This window comes from Mirounga leonina, unplaced genomic scaffold, assembly GCF_011800145.1.
Source record: "Mirounga leonina isolate KUSES-001 unplaced genomic scaffold, KU_Mleo_1.0 Mir_125, whole genome shotgun sequence".
NCBI lineage: Eukaryota > Metazoa > Chordata > Mammalia > Carnivora > Phocidae > Mirounga > Mirounga leonina.
This window is the reverse complement of record NW_023270305.1, coordinates 79,344,200-79,365,172: the sequence shown is the minus strand read 5'-3', so window position 1 is coordinate 79,365,172 and position 20,973 is coordinate 79,344,200. Positions and strand designations below refer to the sequence as shown.

The 20,973-nt window shown below is 35.5% G+C and overlaps 1 protein-coding gene across 11 annotated transcripts in view; it reads right to left on the bottom strand.

Annotated features, from left to right (window-relative positions):
- CCDC138 (coiled-coil domain containing 138) overlaps positions 1-20,973 on the bottom strand; it is a 135,368-nt gene that overhangs the window by 65,849 nt on the left and 48,546 nt on the right. For all 11 annotated transcript variants that reach the window (XM_035001911.1, XM_035001916.1, XM_035001913.1 and 8 more), the window contains one exon: positions 3,102-3,218. In XM_035001911.1, coding sequence (XP_034857802.1) covers positions 3,102-3,218 — 117 coding nt within the window. The remainder of the gene's footprint in view (positions 1-3,101; positions 3,219-20,973) is intronic.

Genomic DNA, 20,973 nt, shown 5'->3' with positions numbered 1-20,973 from the left:
TTTTTTAAGATTTTATTTATTTACTTGACAGAGAGAGAGAGTGAGAGAGGGAATACAAGCAGGGGGAGTGGGAGAGGGAGAAGCAGGCTTCCCACTGAGCAGAGAGCCTAATCCAGGGCTCAATCCTGGGATTCTGGGATCATGACCTGAGCCCAAGGCAGATGCCCAAAGACTGAGCCACCCAGGCGCCACAGAAACCCACTTTAAATATAAAAACAAATACAGAATAAAAGTAATTAGATAGAAAGATATACTATGTTAACACTAATCAAAAGAAAGCCAGAATAACTTTATTAATCTCAGACAAAACAGACTTCAGAGCAAGGAAAGTTACCAGGGAAGGAGGGCACTACATAATGATAGTCAATTCTCTAAGAATATACAATACCTTGGATACAGTAAATAATTTTTGGATATAGCACCAAAGGCATGATCCACAAAAAATAACTGAGAAGCTGGACTTCATTAAAATTAAAAACTACTCTGTCAAAGGAATGAGAAACAAGCCACAGATTGGGAGAAAATATTTACAAAGACACATTTGATAAAGAACTGTGATCCAAAATAGAGAAAGAATTCTAAAAACAACCCAATTAAAAAATGGGCAAAGAACCTGGAAACCTCACCAAAGAAAATATACAGATGGCAAACAGGCATATGAAAAGATGCTCAACAGTATGTCATTAGGGAATTACAAATTTAAACAACCAGATTTGACTATACACCAATTAGAATAGCCAAAACACAAAACACTGACAACACCAAATGTTGATGAGGATGTGGAGCAACAGAAATTCTCATTCACTGCTGCTGGAAATGTAAAATGGTGTAGCCACTTTGGAAGGCAGCTTATAGTTTTTCAAAGAACTAAACGTACTCTTACCAACAATTGTGCTCCTAGGTATTTACCCAAAGGAGCTGAAAACTAATGTCCATACAAAAACCTGCACATGGATATTTATACCATCTTTATTCATACTTGCCAAAACTTGGAAGCAATCAAGATGTCCTTCAGTAGGTAAATGGATAAACTGTGGTACATCTAGATGATGGAATATTATTCAGCACTGAAAAGAAATGAGCTATCAAACCATGAAAAGACATGGAGGAATCTTAAATGCATATTGCTAAGTGAAAGAAGCCAATCTGAAAAGGCTAATTCTAAGCTATATGATACTCTGTAAAAGGAAAAGCTATCATATTATATAAAAGGCAAAGAGTAAAAGGATTAGTGGTTTGCAGGAGTTAGGGGTGAGGGAAGCATGACTAGGCAGGCAAAGAGGATTCTTAGGGCAAATTATTTTTAGTAACAAATTATTCCATATGATACTATATTTGGCAGTTACACACCATTATATTTTTGTCAAAACTCAAGAGAATGTAAAACACCAAGAGTGAATCCTAATGTATGTAAACTATGGACTTGGAGTGAAATGACATATCAACGTAGGTTCACCAATTGTAACAAACTGTAACAATTTACAACAAATTCTGGTGCAAGAAGCTGATATGTGGGAGGCAGTATATATGTGGGATCAAGGAGTATATGGGAAATCTGTGTTCAATTTTGTTGTGAACCTAAATTTGCTCTAAAAAATAAAAGTCTGTATACATAAAAAAAACAACATGAGGAATCTGGTGATTAAACTGTTGTTATTTTGATTATATCAATGTCAATATTGTGGTTGTGATATTGTACTAGTTTTGTAAGATGTTACCACTGGGGGAAAGTGGGTTAGCGACACAAGTGATTTCTCTGTATTAGTTCTTATTACTGCAAGCCAATCTACAATTATCTCAAAATAAAAAGCTTAATTTTAAAAAGTACATGCAATCAGACAAGTATTAAAACTAAAATACTAGAAATCCATCTATAAATGTTGCATAAACAAATGGGACAGTGGCAAGAATGCTACTTTTCAGTAGAAACGCAGATGCAGGCTGGCAGTACTGTCTAGAATAGCACACAAAGTAGGGTACAGAGTATATACTTATAGACAAAAATAAATGATAAATTATCTAAAGGAAAATGATAAGAATAGTTGGAAGGAAGATAAAAAAAAATTTCTCTCAATTTCTGAGCCTAGCCTTTTGTGGCTGAGAGCAAGCATTCAGCCAACCATTTTCAGAAACCATAATACAAACAGCAAAATCAAATTGTAAAAAGAAGATAGCAACATTACAAGACCTAATAATCCATATAACTTTGTTTAGTGAAACACGTAGTTAGGACCAGTAAATTAAAAATTATATTCGGGGGGCACATGCACATGTGTGCATACATGCTCATGTGCTTACTTATGCACCACAGAAGCAAAATATTTCAGATACAACCTAAGGAAAGAAATTTTTCCTTAACCTTAACCATCACACTAAATAATCACATGACTCAATTAATACTACTTAATCACATGACTCAATTAATACTACTTAATCATCAGTACTGCTCTAAGTGGTTTAGCTGTGTGCTTCCCAAATTCCACAGGACCAAGATTACACTACCCAAGCACAAATTTGTTTCTCTCAGTTAAGTAAATGAAAGCTATACCAGCATTTATCAATACTAACTAAGGAAATAAAATTTTACAAAACTACTACAGCTCATAGCACAAATGACTACATATGCATGACATTAAATTTAAATTGAATGAACCTTATAGGAATAGGTAGCATGTATGGTTCATTTTATAAGATGCTGGAATAATTTTTCTGCTTTGATTAGGCTATTGTAAAAATCACTGTCCAATTTACCTAGCGTACATTTACTGGCATTAACACAAGAAATCTTTAATTTCTATTACCTTCAGTAAAATATGAAAAATTGTAAGTTAAATAAGGGGAGGGACAGTGGTTTTAACAATAACCTAACAGAGTGATACTTTTACAATTTTGAAACTCAAAAAACAATGTTACATGTTAAATCAAACCTAGGGCACTGAGAAATAATATTTATAAAAGGAGAAAGTAGTGAATAAAGCAAAGAAGGCAGGAAGTCCTGAAATATAAACAGAACAAAGAAAAAAAACCTGTAAAAAACAAGATCAAGAGAAATAATACTAAACAGAGTATCACTTAAACACAGACTCCTATTAATCAATTACCTGTGTTCCGGCATCTAGCTGTCTTAGAGACCAATATATAAATTTTACAAAAGGCTCATGAAGTTTTGTATTCACAAATGGCATCCACTGCAGCTGCTCTGTCATCACCGGCAAAAGCTAAAGATAAAATGATGGAAGTTATAAATGTACAGTAATGTTAGACGGCAAAACTCAATTACCACAATTTCCCCAAAATTTCTTTTTTCAAAAGAAAAAAGTTCTGTAACAAAAATCCTCACTTTGAAACCATATGCAACACAGTACAGAAATATGTATTTGAAATTTTAAATACATATATCCTTTAACCCAGCAGTAGCACATCTAAGATTTTAAGGAGATGAACCTGTATGAACATATTCTCTGGACTTCAAATGGTTGAATAAATTTACAATACATATATAACCATTAAAAATAACAGAATCTGTATTTAGACGATAAAAGCAGGTTACCAAAGAGCAAGTGTAATCAGATCCCATTTATATAAAATATCTATATGAATTTATATTGAAAAAGAGATATACGAAAGAATGTTTATTAAAAATATTAACAGTAGGGGCACCTAGGTAGCTCAGTCAGTTAAGCGTCTGATTCTTGGTTTTGGTTCAGGTTATGATGTCAGGGTCGTGAGATTGAGCCCCATGTGGGACTCTGCCCTCAACTCAAAGTCTGCTTGAGATTCTCTCTTCCTCTCCCTCTGCCCCTACCCCCACCCTCACCCCCGCTCACAAAGGTAGGTGCACTTGCACTCTGTCTAAAATGAATAAAAAATAAAAATAAAAATATTAATAGTAAAATTTTAGCAATTAAGGTAATATTTTCCTCCTAATATGTCTGTCTTGCATAAATATCTTAATTAAAGTCAATTTGTAAAAATAATCAACTGTTTAAAAAAGATGTCTATGAACACTGCTTCAAAAGTATATCATTTTGCTAGAAGATTTCAAGACCATAAAGATATTCTAAACCTTTGATGGAATAATGCTACTTCTAGTATATTAGCCTAAGAAAAACACCTAAAATACACCCCTCCAAAAGCACATGTACAAAACTATTTATTGTTACACTCTTTGCAAGAACAAAAATGCAGAGGTAACTTAATTACCTAGCAATAGGGAAATGATTAAGTCAAGTATATATCCACTTAGGGAACTAAAGATTATGAACAAGAAAAATATTGATAAATTAAGTAAAAACAATAAAAGTGATCAATAGGTATGGAAATAAACATACGAGTTTGGAAGGACATATTTGACCTTTCATAGAACCATCTAGGGACTACTGACCACTTCCTCCTTTGAAATACTGATTGGCTTCTGTGACACCAATTTCTCCTAGTTTTCCTTCTACTTCTCTAATCACTATCAGTCTCTGGTTGGTTCACTGTCACTCACCGGGTTATTAAATGTTGGGATTCCTCAAATTCAGTATTAGCCCATACAGACTAATGACTCCCATATTTACATCTCTCTACGCATATCTCTACATATCTCTTAATCTCTCTCTGCTGAGCTCTGGTCCCTTATATCAAAACCTAACAGACACATCCATTTTGGTATCTCAAACTCAGCTTGTCTAGAATTTATCAGATTAAGGAGGCTCAAACCCAGATCTACTCCAGTATTTCTTATTTCGAGTGAATGCTACTTACATTCATCCAGTTACAAAAGTCAAAAATCTGGGAGGCAAACTGGGCACAACAACTTATGTACTAGATCCATTACCAAGTCTCATCTATTTTACCTCAACAGTCTACTTCTAATTCCTTAACCACGATTCTAACACAAATTACTATCTTATTTCACCTGAACTACTTAAGAGTTTCTTAACTGTTCAGCATCTGCTCTGGCACCTTCAAACCTATTTCCATGTAGCAGCCAACAGGATCCTTTTAAAGCATAATCCTGATGCTATTTTCTCCTTAAAGGTCTTCACTGGTTTCCTGCTACTTACTTATCATTTTCTGGAATGAAATTTCAAGCAAAATGGAAAAATTACAGACACCTCAAGTTGAAAAATGTCTAAACTGTACTTTCGTGGGTGAGTGGAATTTAGTAACTACCTACTCTCAAGGCCATAATTCCAGTAAAATGTTATATACTTAATCCCTCTCACCCTGTATTTTAATATGAGGTTCAAAACTGGTGAAGAGGGCTTTGGGGTGGCTCAGTCTGTTAAGCATCTGCCTTCAGCTCAGGTCATGATCCCAGGGTCTTGGGAGAGGAGAAGGAGGGGGATGGGGAGGGGGAGGAGGAGAAGGAGGAGAGGGAGGAGGAGAATTCTGTCATACAAGTTACATAACACTAAAAGGAAGCATGCAGAAAAATTAAAGTATATTTGGGGCACCTGGGTGGCTCAGACGGTTAAGTGTCTGCCTCCGGCTCAGGTCATGATCCCAGGGTCCTGGGATCGAGCCCCACATTGGGCTCCCTGCTGAGTGGGGAGCCTTCTTCTCCCTCTCCCTCTGCCTGCCGCTCCCCCTGCTTGTACTCTCTGTCAAATAAAAAATCTTAAAAAAAAAAAGAATGTGAGATACTCAACTGAGCTTGACTCTTCAACAAGTTATTAGCATAAAAAATGGGAGGCAAGGAGGATGGTGGAGGAAGTGAAGTATCCTAAGTTTAAAGAGACTTAGAAGACACTAAGACCAAGAGAACCAAGAAGGGCTGGTTATATTTTCTGTTTCTGTTGTGGTGGTGGTGGTGAATTTTTTGTTAATAATTTTATAATTCACACACCATAAAATTCACCTATTTAAAGTGTACAATTACATGATTTTTAGTATATTCACACAGTTGTGAAATCATCACCACAATCAGAACATTTTCATCACCTACTCCCTAAAACCCCTAACATTGGCAGTCGCCTCAATATTTTGCCCCAACTACGCCAGCCTGAGGCAACCACTGATCTGCCTTCTCTTCTCTATATAGGTTTTCTGGATTTTTCATATAAATGGAATCATACAATATGTGGCCTTTTGTGACTTGTTTCATTCACTTTCAATATTTTCAAAGTTCATTCATGCTGTAGCATGCATCAAATACATCATTCCTTTTTACCACCAAATAATATTCCACTATATACACAGACCATTTTATTTATCCATTTGTCCATTGATGGACATTTGGGGTGTTTCCACTATTTGGCTATTATGAATCTGCTATGAACATTCATATGTACAAATTTCTGTGTGCATATATGCCTTCATTTCTCCTGCATGTACCTAGAAGTGGAACTGCTGACTCACATAGTAAATTGGAAGTGTTAGACTATTTTCTAAAGGTGCTACATGGTTTTACATTTTCTACATTTTTTACATTTTCACCAGCAGTGTATGAGTTTCAATTTCTTCATTCACATTTTGACCACAATTATCTGTTTTGTTTTGTTTTTTTATCTTAGCCATCCTAGTTGGGTAGGATGTGATGTATCAACATGGTTTTGATTTGCATTTCCCAAATTAGTAATGTTGAACATAATTTCATGTGCTAATTGACCATTTGTATATGATTTTCAGAGAAATGTCTAATCAGATCCATAGTGCATTTTTAATTAGGCTTTCTTTTTATTACTGAGTTGTAAGGCTTTTTAAAAAAATATTTCAGATGGAAGTCCCTTATCAGATATACGATTTGAAAAATATTTTCTCAATTTCAGTAGGGTTGTCTTTTGACTTTCATGATAGTATCCTCTGAAGCATAAAAGTTAAAAAAAAAGTGTCTTAGATTTCATTTTTTATTAGTTAGAATTTTCTCAACAGTGGAGGTTTGTCTGTCTTCTGGTTTGGTCTCAACGACAATCAACATTTACTGGACATGTGTTTTTATCAAGGCACTGTAAGGGGCTAGAGCTGCAGAGGTATAGAAGTCAAACTGGTTGGCAAGGACCCCAAAGATCACCACGCTTCAACCCTGCTTTTTCCTCTCTGCCCATTTCTGTTCACATCTGGTACTCCAGCCATCCAAACCTTTTGTAAACAATTAAAATGCACTGCTCTTTTCCCAATTCCATGTTTTCTCACATGTTATTCCCACATCCCCCCATTACTAAAATGACTGACAAAATTGAATATATCTAAGGTGTACAATGTGATGTCTTAATATATGCATGCATTGTGAAATGACTACCAAAACCAAGCTAATTTTAACATATCCACCCTTTTTTTTTTCCATTGTGTGGGGGTAAGAATACTTGAGATCTATTAGGTGTAAGGTAAGATCTCACAGTTTTGTTTTGATCTGTACTTCTCGGATTATCAGTGATACTGATTTTTTTCATATACCTATTGGCCATGTATATGTCTTCTTTGGAAAAATGTCTATTCATGGGGTGCTGGGTGGCTCAGTCGGTTGAGCACCCGACTCCTGATTTCAGCTCAGGTCATGATCTCAGGGTCATAGGACCAAGCCCTGCATCGGGTTCCATGCTCAGCAGGGAGGCTGCTTGAAATTCTCTCTCTCCCTCTTCCCCTCCCCCCGCCGCGTGCATGCGCTCTCTCTAAAATAAATAAATCTTTAAAAAAAATGTCTATTCAGGTCTTTTACCCATTTTTTAATCAGTTAAGTTTTAAATTTTGATAAAGCTCAATTTATCTTTTTCTTTGATTTCTTGTGCTTTCTGTGTCATATTTAAGAAAACATTACCAAATCCAATGGCACAATTTACTTGTATGTTTTTTTCAAAGAGTTTTGTACTTTTTACCTCTTATGTGTAGGCCTTGGATGCACTGTGAGGATTCATTTCTAGATTCTCAATTCTATTCCCTTGATCTGTATATCTACCTTTATGCAAACATCACATTCTATTCATTACTGTATCTTTGCAGGAAAACTTAAAATCAGAAGTGTGTGTCTGACTCCAACTCTGTCCTTTTTCAACCTTGTTTTGGATATTCCCCATCTCTGGCATTTCCATATGAATTTCAGGATGAGATTATTAATTTCTGCCAAGAAGCCAGCTGGGATTTTATAATAAAGGTTGCACTGAATATGTAGATTGGTTTAGGAAGTATTAGCATGCTAAGTCTTCCAATCCATGAATAAGGATGTCATTCGATTTTAATTAGACCTTTTTAATTTTTCAACAATATTTTAGTTTTCAGAGCATGAATTTTACATTTCTTTTGAAAACCTGATTCCTAAGTATTTTATTCTTTTTGGTGTCACTGAAAATGGAATTGTTTTCTTAAATTCATTTTCAAATTGTTCATTGCTGGTGATTATAATACTGATTATATACTGATTTATTTATACTGATATAAACAACTGATTTTGTGAATACTGAACTTGTATCATTTAACCTTAATTTGTGTATTAGTTTCAGTAGTTTTTTAGTAAATTCCTTAGGTTTTTATATAAACAAGATCATGCCATCTGCAAATAGTTTTACTTTCTTTTTACTCTGGATGCCTTTATTTCATTTTCTTGACTAACTGCCCTGGTTACAACCTCCAGCACAATGTTGAATAGAAGAGATGAGAGTAAGCATTCTCTTGTTCCTAATTTTAGAGAGAAAGAATACAGTTCTTCATCATTAATTAAGATGTTAGCTGTGACGGTTTTGTAGATATGTTTTATCAGGTTAAGGAAGTTCCCTTTTATCTCTAGCATTTCACTGCTTTTATCATAAAGTATATTGGATTGTCAAATGCTTTTTCTGTATCTACTGAGAAAATCATGTGATTTTTGTCTTTATTCTACTGATATCATGTATTACATGAGTTGATTTCTGGAGGTTAAGTCAACCTTACATTCCTGGGATAAAATACACTTGGTTGTGGCATATAATTCTTTTTATATGTGGCTGGATTCAATTTGCCTGTATTGGATTGAGGATTTTTGTGTCAGTATTCAAAAGAGATTGGTTTCTAGTGTTCTTGTGATATATCTGCCTGGTTTTGGTATCATGGTAACACTGGCCTCATAAAATGAGTTGGTGAGTGTGGGACCCTTCTCTATTTTTAAGAAGAGTTTGCGAAGAATTTTTATTAATTTTTTAAATGTCTGGTATAATTCACCAGTGAAGCCATTTCACCAAAGAAGGCCTCTTCTTTGTAGGTAGTCTTTTGATTAATTTAATCTCCTTACTTGTTACAGATCAATTTAACATTTCTTTTTCTTCTTGAGTCATTTTTGATAGTTTCTGTCTCTCTAGGAATCTGTCACTTATCTATATTTTATTAGCCTATGATTATTCTTAGTATTTCCTTATAAACCTTTTTATAGGCTGATAATGTCTCCATTTGTATTCCTAATTTTAGTAATCTTGGTTTGGTCTCTCTTCACTTGGCCAATCTAGCTAAAGGTTTGTCAAGTTTCAAAACCTTTGCAAAGAACCAACTTTCAGTTCTGTTGATGTTCTCTACTGGTTTTCTGCTCTATATTTTACTAACTTCTGCTCTACTCTTTAGTACTTCTTTCCTGCTGGCTTTAGGATTAGTTTGTTCGACTATTCCAGTGTCTAATGGTAGAGATTACATTACTGAGAATGTTCACCTTTTCTAAGGTAGGCATTTGCAGCTACACATTTCCCTCAAAGTATTGTTCTAGCTGTATCCCACGTATTCTGGTACATGTGTTTTCTTTTTTTTTTCATCTTGCTTTCTATTTCCCATGTGATTATTTCATTGGCCAGTTGTTTATTAAGGCATATATTATATTTAGTTTCCACATATTTGTTATTTTCTCAAATTTTGTTCTATTACTGATTTCTAATTTCATCCCACTGTGGTCAGAAAACATACTTTTTATAATCAAGGTTTCTTTTATGGCCTGGCATATGTGCTAGGCTGGAAAACGTTCCAGGTGCACTTAAGAGGAATGTATAGTCTGCAATTGCTGAATGGAGGGTTCTATGGATATCTGCCTTGTTAGATTCTAATTTGAAACTAAATATAAAAAAATATTTGGGGGCCACCTGTGGAAATCTGTATGGACCAGTTAAATATTTTAGTAAGACCTCTAAACCAAAATTTTTTGTGATTATTGCATTCCAAATATTTATAACAGAAATTATTACTTCAAATTTTGTATTTTAATAGGCTAGAAATTCTGGGTTACTTTTCTTCTGGAATCAATACATAAAGGGAAACAATACTAAAAGCTTCATTTTGGGTCTCTAACAGCTTCCCAAAACATCAATGAACTTTAAAAGTATAGAATCAAGGGGCGCCTGGGTGGCTCGGTCAGTTGAGCGTCTGCTTTCGGCTCAGGTCATGATCCCAGAGTCTCCTGGGATTGAGTCCCGCATCGGGCTCCCTGTGGAGTGGGGAGCCTGCTTCTCCCTCTGCCTCTGCCTCTCTGTCTCTCATGAATAAATAAAATTTAAAAAAATTAAAGTATAGAATCAAGATGCAGTTATTTTTAAATATACAAAACAGTCAATTAAGCATTCAAGAAATATGTAGAAATGAGATAATAGCTAGTGCACAGAAAATACATGGTAATGAAAGAACTGACAGGCAATCTATTGATACCAAATGTGTCATTCCTAAAGAGAGCTCAGTAATTCTTGTAATAATTTTTTTGCATGCCAACCTTCAGCCTTTCAACATGGAGAAAATATCCACATTTATCATGTTAAAAATAATAGGAATTTAATAGATATTTGTGAGATAAAGTAAAAGTGATAAAATAGTTGACGCTCTAATGGATGGATGACTGAATGGATACAGATGGAGAGAGATGGCTTTCCCAGGGACTTGTACTTATGACAATCTTAGCTACCATATAAGTTTCAAAGCTATTTTATTTTTATTTATTTATATATTTCTAAAAGATTTTATTTATTTGAGAGCAAGAGAGAGACAGAAAGCGAGTGAGAGAGAACACATGCACAAGCGGGGGAGGAACAGAGGGAGAGGGAGAAGCAGACTCCCCACTGAGCAGGAAGCCCTGACACGGGGCTAGATCCTGGGACCGGGATCATGACCTGAGCCAAAGGCAGACACTTAACTGCCTGAACCACCCAGATGCCCCTTCAAAGCTATTTTAAACAATTATTTCATCTTCTATTACTATTTTAACTGTGCAGTCTAGAATAGACTTTTGTACATCACTGAAACTTGAGTTTTAATACTGAGTAAGGGACAGGTGGGGCTAGGTAAGGATAGATAGGGGGCTATGTGATCAGGCTCACAGAAATCCAAAATTTGTGGAGGTGTGGGAAAACCAGAGATAAGGGAACAAACTGGACCACTCTACCCTAGGATCACCCTGCCCTAGGTGTGGGGGGTGGGTGTCTTTTTTATGATAATCACCTGTGACCAACAAAGAATAACCAGACCCTAAAAAGGAAGTAAGGCACTGAAGGTGTTATCACTAGTCCTTGTCAATGGTTATCAATAGAGATGTTTAAAGGATTTAAGTTCCCTAGTTAGCTTTCTATAAAAAAGCAACCCTAAAGGCCCTTGTTGGCAACCCTGTCAGGACCCCTCTCACTTTTGAGAGCTTTTTGTATATCTCACTTAATAAACTATCGCTTTACTCACTCTCCATTGGCTACAAGATTCATTCTTCGACTCTGTGAGACAAGAACCTAGCTCTCCCACTTCAGTATCTTAGTAGATAACGAGTTCTATCAACTTTAAAGAAAATTCTGATTGACAAAGGCAATAAAGGATGAGTAGCTACTCACGGAAAACTATTGATGCTTATACCCTTTATAAAGACTTATTTCAATTTTGTTTTTTATCATGGATTATTAAGAGACAAGATAGTAAAAAGTACATGCACTAAATTCCAAATCTGCCATTTCCTTCCTAGCCATGTAAAATAATAAAATCTCAAAACTCTCTTAATACTGCTTGTGAAACTGGCCTAATAGCTGCACTGATTATCTCACAACAATTGCTTTGAGGTTTACATGAAACAATATATGTGCAAGGATTTTTAAAACTATGAATAAGTAGGTAATCCATTGGAAGATGGTAGAGTAAAAGCATCCTGAGCTCACCTTGTCCCACCCACACCAAAGTAACAGCTATACCTATGCAACTCACTATGCAAACAGCCTGAAGACTGGAAGAATAGACCTTCCACAGTTAACTGTACAGAGGAGATGACTTCAAAACGGGAGGATGGGCAGGGATGTGGTTGGAAACCAAACCCCCAGTAAGACTAACCACAAACAGGAGGGACACCACAAGCACAGAGAAGCGAGAGGATCAGACTCCACAGCAGCCACCCCAGGCACTGGGGACTCACACTGGGAAGAGGAGTTCCTGTAACATCTGGCTTTGAAAACCAGTGGGGCTTAACTTTGGGAGCTTTTGAAATCAGCCAGGCTTAACTCCAGGTATTTTAAAAATCAGCAGGCCAGGCTTAACTCTGGGAGAGCCAGCGTGCAACAGAAAACTGAGTCCCCACCCTTAAAGAGCCAGGATAATAAATAATTCCAGCTCTAAGACACAGCACAGAAGCAGCAGTTTGAAAAGCACCTGGGGCTTATGTAAAGATTTACTTATCTCACAAGGTGTAGTGGAGAGGCAGGGATCTTCAGATTCCTCTAAGAACAAGAGTGCCAGCAGGCACCATTCTTCTTTCCCTCCCCCAGACTAGATAGCCAGACACTTGCAGGAGCCAGGGCTAAAACTCTCCATCTATCTTGCTAATATTGCATGCATCATGGCAGTCCAGTGATCGCCTACAAACCTGCCCCATCCAACACACCCTCCTCACCAGGCATCCATCCAAAGCTGCTCCAGCCCCACCACACCCAGCAAGCAGCCCTGGCAGGGATGCGCACCATTCCAAAATGACTCTTGCCCTGGGGAGGAGAGATAACCTCACACACCAGCTTGCCCACAGTTCCAGCAGCTGAGTCTTTTAGCTGGTTGCACAGGGAGAAAGCCCTGCCATTGGGTGCCCTGGCATCTATGGTAGAGAGGCTTAAGTGCAGAATCTAGTCTGACTGCCAACTCCACACACCAAGGAAAGCCTCTTAGTTAGCCCTGCTGGGACAAATACTGCTCAGTGTCCTGCAAGTGCAGCTGAGTGGCTAACTGTAGACAGCTAGCCTGACCGCTGGCACCACCCACCTATGTGCCCATAGCCTGAGTGGCATAAAAACCAAATCCTGCCCAGTATGCCAACAGTAGGCAAAGCAGAATCACTGCAGCCAGATGGGCTGAAGGTTCAGACACAACAGAAGGGCACAAGCAGCCTACATAGGAGACACACCTGGAGCACCTGGTTCTGGTGGCTGGGGGCACAGTGCTACAGGCACCACAGGACCTCTTCTACACAAGGCCACCATTTTCAAGATGAAGTGACAGTGCTGACCTACCTAATACATAGAAAAAACACAGAGAGTTTGGAAATGAGGAGACAAAGAAATACATCCCAACAGAAAGAACAGGATAAAACCACAGCAAAAGAGCAAAGGGGAACTGAGATAAATAATTCAAAGTAATGACCAAAAAGATACTCATTGAACTTGAGAAAAGAGTGTATGAATTCCGTGAGAACTTCAACATACATAGAAGATCTTAAAAAAAAAAAAAAACAGAGATGAAGAATTCATTAACTGAAATAAAAAATACATGAGAGATAATCAGTAGTAGGTTACAGGAGGCAGAAGAACAGATCACTGATCTAAAAGAGTAATGGGGGCACCTGGGTGGCTCAGTTGTTGTGCATCTGCCTTTGGCTCAGGTCATGATCCTGGGGTCCTGGGATAAGGCCCTGCATCAGGCTCCCTGCTCCAGGGGAAGCCTGCTTCTCCCTCTCCCTCTCCCCCTGCTTGTGTTCCCTCTCTTGCTGTCTCTCTATCAAATAAATAAAAATTTTAAAATCTTAAAAAAAAATAAAAGAGTAATGAAAAGCAACCAGACTGAACAGCAAATAATAATAATAAATGAGAAGAGATTTAGAAAACTAGTGACATCAAGCATATTAATATTTGCATTATAGGGATCCCAGAAGGAGAAGAGAGAGAGAAGGGGGCAGAAAACTTCTTTGAAGAAATAATAACTGAAGACTTCCCAAATGTGGGAAAGAAAACAGACCTCTAAATCCAGGAAGCAAGGAGAGCCCCTATCAAGATTAAGCCAAAAAGATCCACACCAAGACACATATTAAAACGGCAAAATGTGGTGATAGAGAGAAATCTTTCAAAAGCAGCAAGAGAAGAGTTACATACACAGGAAGCCCCATAAGTCTATCAGTGGATTTTTCAGCAGAAACTCTGTAGGCCAGAGGAGAGTGGCATGCTATATTCAAAGCACTGAAAGGAAAAAACCTGCAATCAATACTCAGGGAAAGATAAAGAGTTTCCCAGGCAAACAAAAGCAAAAGGAGCTCATCACCATGAAATCAACCTTACAAGAAATACTAAAAGGAATTCTTTAGTGGAAAGAAAAGGCCATAGAAGAAAATAATGAAAGTAAAAAATTTCACAGATAACAGCAAACATTTAGTAAAGATAGTAAATTAATCACTTGTAAAGCCAATATGAAGGTTAAACACAAAAGTAGTAAAATCAATTATATCTATAAAAATCAGTGAAAGAATACAGAAAATAGAAAGATGTAAAATATAATATCATATACATAAAACGTGGAGAGGAGGTAAAAATTTAGTGCTTTCAGAATATGTTTGAACTTAACCAACTACCAACTTAATATAGACTACTAACAGCTAAGATGTTATATATGAACCTAATAGTAACCACAAATCAAAAGCCTGTAATAGATACACAAAAAAATAAAGAGAAAGGAATCCCAGCATAATACTAAAGAAAGCCATCAAGTTACAAAGGAAGAGAGCAAGAGAAGAAAAAAAGGAAAAGAAAAGAACAGCAAAACAACCAGAAAACAATTTAAAAAATGCCAAATTAAGTACATACCTATCAGTAATTACTTTAAATGTAAATGAACTCAATGTTCCAATAAAAAGACATAGGGTGTCTGAATGGATAAAGAAATAAGACTCACCCATATGCTGCCTACAAGAGACTCACTTCAAACCTAGATACGTATAGAGTAAAAGTGAAGGGCTAGAGAAACCATGCAAATAGAAGAGAAAGAAAAGCTGGAGTAGCAATACTTGTATCAAACAAAATAGGCATTAAAACAAAGATTGTAACAAAAGGCAAAGAAGGGTACTACATGATGATAAAAGGAACAATCCAACAAGGAGGATATAAATTGTATATATCCATATACCCAACATAGGAGCAACCAAATAGAGGAAGCAATTATTAACAGACATAAAGGGAGAAATTGACAGTAATAAAATAATAGCAGGAAAATTTAATAGCCAACTTAGAAAATGGACAGATCAACCACACAGAAAGTCAACAAGGAAACAGTGGCTTTGAATGACACATTAGACAGATGGACCTAATATATATAGACAGATAACATTCCGTTCAAAAACAGCAGAATATACATTCTTTTCAAGTACATATATAACAATCTCCAGGGCAGATCACATGGTGGGCCATAAAACAAGTCTCAATAAATTTAAGAAGACTGAAATTGTATCAAGCATCTTTTCTAACCACAATGGTAGGAAACTAGAAATCAATTTCAAGAAAAATTCTGGAAGGAACACAAAAACATGCAGGCAAAATAATGTGCTAATAAACAATGAATGAGTGAACCAAGAAATCAAAGAAGAAATAAAAAATACATGGAGACAAATGAAAATGAGAACACAACAGTCAAAAATCTTTAGAATGCAGCAAAAGTGGTTCTAACAGGGAAGTTAATACCAATACAGGCCTACCTCGAAAAGAAAAAAAAAAATCCCCAAAAAACAACAACTTTAGACCTAAAAGAGCTAGAAAGAAAAGTAACAAACTCAAAGCTAGTAGAAGGGAGGAAATGATAAAGATCAGAGCAAAAATAAACAAAACAGACACTAAAACAAATTAAAAAGATCAATGAAACCAGGAGCTGGTTTTTTGAAAAAATAAACAGAATTGATAAACCTTTAGCCAGACTCATCAAGAAAAAGTTCAGAGAACTCAAATAACAGAATAAAAAAGTAGAAATAAAACAAACATGACATAGGATTATAAGAGAATACTATGAAAAATTATATGCCAACAAATTAGACAATCTACAAGAAATGGATAAATTCCCAGAAATATATAACTTTCCAAATCTGAATCAGGAAGAAATAGAAAACTTGAACAGACCAATTAAAGAAATAAAATTGAGTCAGGAATCAAAAAACTACCAACAAACAAAAGTCCAGAACCAGATGGTTTCACAGGCAAATTCTACCAAACATTTAAAGAAGCTAATACCTTTTCTTCTCAAACTATTCCAAAAAAAAAAAAGAGGAAAAACTTCATTCCACAAGACCAGCATTATCCTGATACAAAAACTGGACAAAAACACTACACAAAAAAAGAACTACAGGTCAATATCTTTGATAAATATAGATGCAAATATCCTCAATAAAATACTAGCAAACCAGGATGCCTGGGTGGCTCAGTCGGTTAAGCGTCTGCCTTTGGCTCAGGTCATGATCCCAGGGTCCTAGGGATTGAGTACCACATTGGGCTCCTTGCTAAGCAGGGAGCCTGCTTCTCCCTCTGCCTGCCGCTCCCCCTGCTTGTGCGCACGCTCTCTCTCTCTCTCTAGTAAATAAATAAAATCTTTAAAAAAAGAATACTAGCAAACCAAATTCAGCAATGCAATAGATCATTTACCACAATTAAGTAGGATTTATTCCAGGAATGCAAAAGTGGTTCAATATTTGCAAACCAATCAATGTGATACACCACACTAACAAGAGAAAGGATAAAAAACATATGACTGTCTCCACAGACTCAGAAAAGGCATTTGACAAAATATGATATACATTCATGATAAAACCTCTCAACACAGTGGGTTTATAGGAACATGCCTCAACATAATAAAGACAATATATGACAAATCCAAAGCTAACATGCTCAATGTGAAAAACTGAAAGCCTTTCCTTTAAGATCAGGAACAAAAACAGGATGTCCACTCTCACCACTTTTATTCAACATAGTACTAGAAATGCTACTTGCAATAATCAAACAAGAAATAGAAGGCATCCAAATTGGTCAGGAAGAAATTAAAGTGTCACTAAAGGTTACATCAAAACCTATTAACAACTGATAAATGAATTCAGTAAAGTGGCAGGATACAAAATTAATATATAGAAATCAGCTGCATTTCTATAAACTAATAATGAAGAAGTGGAAAGAGAGATTAAGAAAATAATCCCATTTAAAATTGAACCAAAAAGAATAAAATACCTAGGAATAAACTTAACCAAGGAGGTTAAAGACCTGTACTCTGAAAATTATAAAACAATGATGAAAGAAACTGAAGACTACACAAATGGAAAGATATTCTGTGCTCATTTACTGTTAGAATTAAATATTGTTAAAATGTCCATACTACCCAAAGTAATCTAAACATTTAATGCAATCCCTATCAAAATACCAACAGCACTTTTCACAGAACTAGAACAAATAATCCTAAAATTTGTATGGAACCACAAAAGACTCCAAATAGCAAGAACAATCTTGAGAAAGAAAACTGGAGGTATCACAAACCCAGATTTCAAGATATACTATGAAGTTGTAGTAATCAAAATCATATGATAGAGCCACAAAAATAGACACATAGATCAATTCAACAGAACAGAGAGCCCAGAACCCATGCTTATGTGATCAACTAATCTATAAAAAAGGAGGAAAGAATATAAATGGGGAAAAGATAGTCTTTTCAATTAATGGTGTTGGGAAAACTGGACAGCTACATGAAAAAGAATGAAACTGGACCACATCCTTACACCATACACAAAAATTAACTCAAAATGGATCGAAGACCTAAATGTGAAATCGGAGACCTGAAATCATAAAATTCCTAGAAGAAAACAAATGGCAATACTCCCTTGGACATCAGCCTTAGCAACATTTTTCTAGATATGTCTCCTCAGGCAAGGGCAGCAAAAGCAAAAAATAAACTATTGGGACCACACCAAAATAAAAAGCTTTTATATAACAAAGGAAACCATCCACAAAACAAAAGGCAACCTAATGAAAGGAAGAAGATATGTGTAAATGATGTATCTGATAAAGGGTTAATATCTACAATATATGTAGAACTTACATAACCCAACACCAAAAAAACCCAAATAATCTGATTAAAATGGGAAGTGAACCTGAACAGATATTTTTCCAAAGAAGACATACTGATGGCCAACAGAAGACAACAGGCCAACTGATGAAAAAATGCTCTACTTCACTAATCATCAGGGAAATGCAAATTAAAACCACAATGAGGTATTACCTCACACCTGTTAGGATGGCTATTATCAAAAACAAGAAATAAGTGTTGGCAAGGTGTGAAGAAGAGGGAACCTTCATATACTGTTGACAGGGATGTACAGCCACTTTGGAAAACAGTATGGAGGTTCCTCAAAAACTCAAAAATAGAATCACCATATGATCCAATAATTCCACTGCTAGGTGTTTCCCAAAGAAAATAAAGCATACACTCAAAAGATAGGTGTACTCTGTGTTTACTGCAGCATTATTTATCATAGCCAAGATATGGAAGAAACCCAAGTGCCCATTGATAGATGAATGAATAAAGAGCAACATATGGTTATGTTAACATACAATGGAATATTACCCAGCCATAAAAAAGAATGAGATCTTGCCATATGCAGCAACATGGATGGACCCTGAGGTGTCCGTTTCTTTTTTATGATTTCATTTGTATGTGGAATCCAAAAAATAAATAAAGGAATAAATAAATGAATGAACGAATGGACAAACCCTTATATACAGACAACAAAATGGTGATGCCAGAAAGGAGGTGGGTTGGGGAATGGGTGAAATAAATAAAAGGGATTAAGTGGTATAAACTTTCAGTTAGAAAATAAGTAAGTCACAGAGATGAAAACACAGTTTAGGGAATACAGTCAATAATACTGTAATAAAATATGGTGACAGAGGGTGACTACACTAAATGGTGAGCCTGAGTAATGTATAGAACTGTTTGGTCAATATGCTGCACACCTAAAACTAATAACATTGTATGTTAATTATACTTTAAAAATACGAGCACCTATATAATCTATTTTAACACAAAAAAGAATTTTCTATACACAAAATAGAATTTTCAGGTATCTCCCGTAAATGCTCAATTCACAAAAAAGTTATTTGAGCTCCTAAAACCTACAAAGGAAAACTGAGGTCATGGAGAGGGAGTTAAGATAATACCCCTGTCTCTCAGAATCTTCCAGCTTAGTACAAAAGAGGAAAAAAACGAAAGGAACATAGAGAACTATTACCTAGAGTCTAATTTTGTATAAGAAAAAACCCTGATTTTTAAAAAAACAATCATATTTTATTCTGAAACCCTTCAAAAGTGGAGCCATTAGAGGCAGACCAAGACAGGCATGCTATCTGCTATCACCTCTATTATTTACCTTATTCTGGAAGGACTATATAAAGCAAACAGAAAAATCCTGTCTTTTATATATATCAACTTGCAAAATTGATGAGAAAATGGAATAAAATATTTAACATTTCAGCAGACAATATTTTCATTAATTCTAAATAATGTGATCACTTAACTAGAAAACACAAGAAAAACATTTTTTTTTAATTATCAGAACTAATGATTTCTGTCCCAGTTGCTAAAAATATAAAAATCTTCCAAATACTATCAAATATCCAATTTTAGAGAATGGAAAAAAAATCATATTCATAATACCAAAAAAATTTCCAAAACTAGTAAAATACACATATATAAAATTATAAACTTCATTTAAGAACATGAAAAACTAATTATATAAAAGGAAGGATGGGAAAACTTATTATAAAGATATCAATTCTTAATCCAGAAATTAAGTGTAGAAAAAATAAAACATGAAAAGCCTTTAAAAATTATATTAAAATGAGTATTTTAGACAATTAAAAATTTCTTGTAAGAATAACAGAAACTTCCTGGCTGTGTATAATCATATATTAAAGTCTGAATTAATCAGAACACTGCAGTAGTAGTACAGGAACATACAGATCAATGGAACAGAGTAGTGACTATAAAAATAGACCCCACCTCATAAATACATTTCATATACAATATATATTTCACATACATTTCAAATCAATGGATAAAATAGGAGTTACTCCACAAGGACAACTTGTTTACCATTTAAAAAATGAAAGTGTATCTCTACTGTATTCCTTACATCAAAATATATCACAGATGAATTAAATATTTTGAAGTTAACCATGAAAAAATAAAAAGCCTGGAAACAAAAAATACAAAGTTAAAGATTTTTCAAATGTTGGGGGCAAGAGAAGTCTATTTTAACACTGATGCAGTGGTAGAAATAAAAGAAAGGGTATGAGTTTAACTACATAAAAATGTAAAACTTTTATATAACATAGAATACTACTATGGAATCTACAGGCACAGTGAACGGACAAAAAAAAAAATCCTGAAAACAAAGTTGAAGGTCTCACACTTCCTGATTTCAAACTTGCTACAAAGCTACAGTAATTAAAATATTATGGTATTCGCCTAAAGAGAGATATACAGACCAATGGGATAGAAAGCCCAGAAATAAGACCTCACATACATGGTGAAATGATGTTTGTCAAGGATGCCAGTATCGCTCAATGGAGAAAAGATGGTCTCTTTGATAAATGGTGCTGGGAAAACCAGATATCCACATGTGAAAAATGAAGTTAGACCCTTACCCTGTACCAGAGACAAAAAACTGAAAACTAAAAACGAAGCAAAGACTTAAATATAACTAAAACTAAAGTAATTTCTAGAAGCATGACTTGGCTTATGGCCCTTTTACTCCATCTTCAAAGCCAGCAAGCATGGGCTGAGTTTCTGACCTACTTTTCTGCTCCTCTG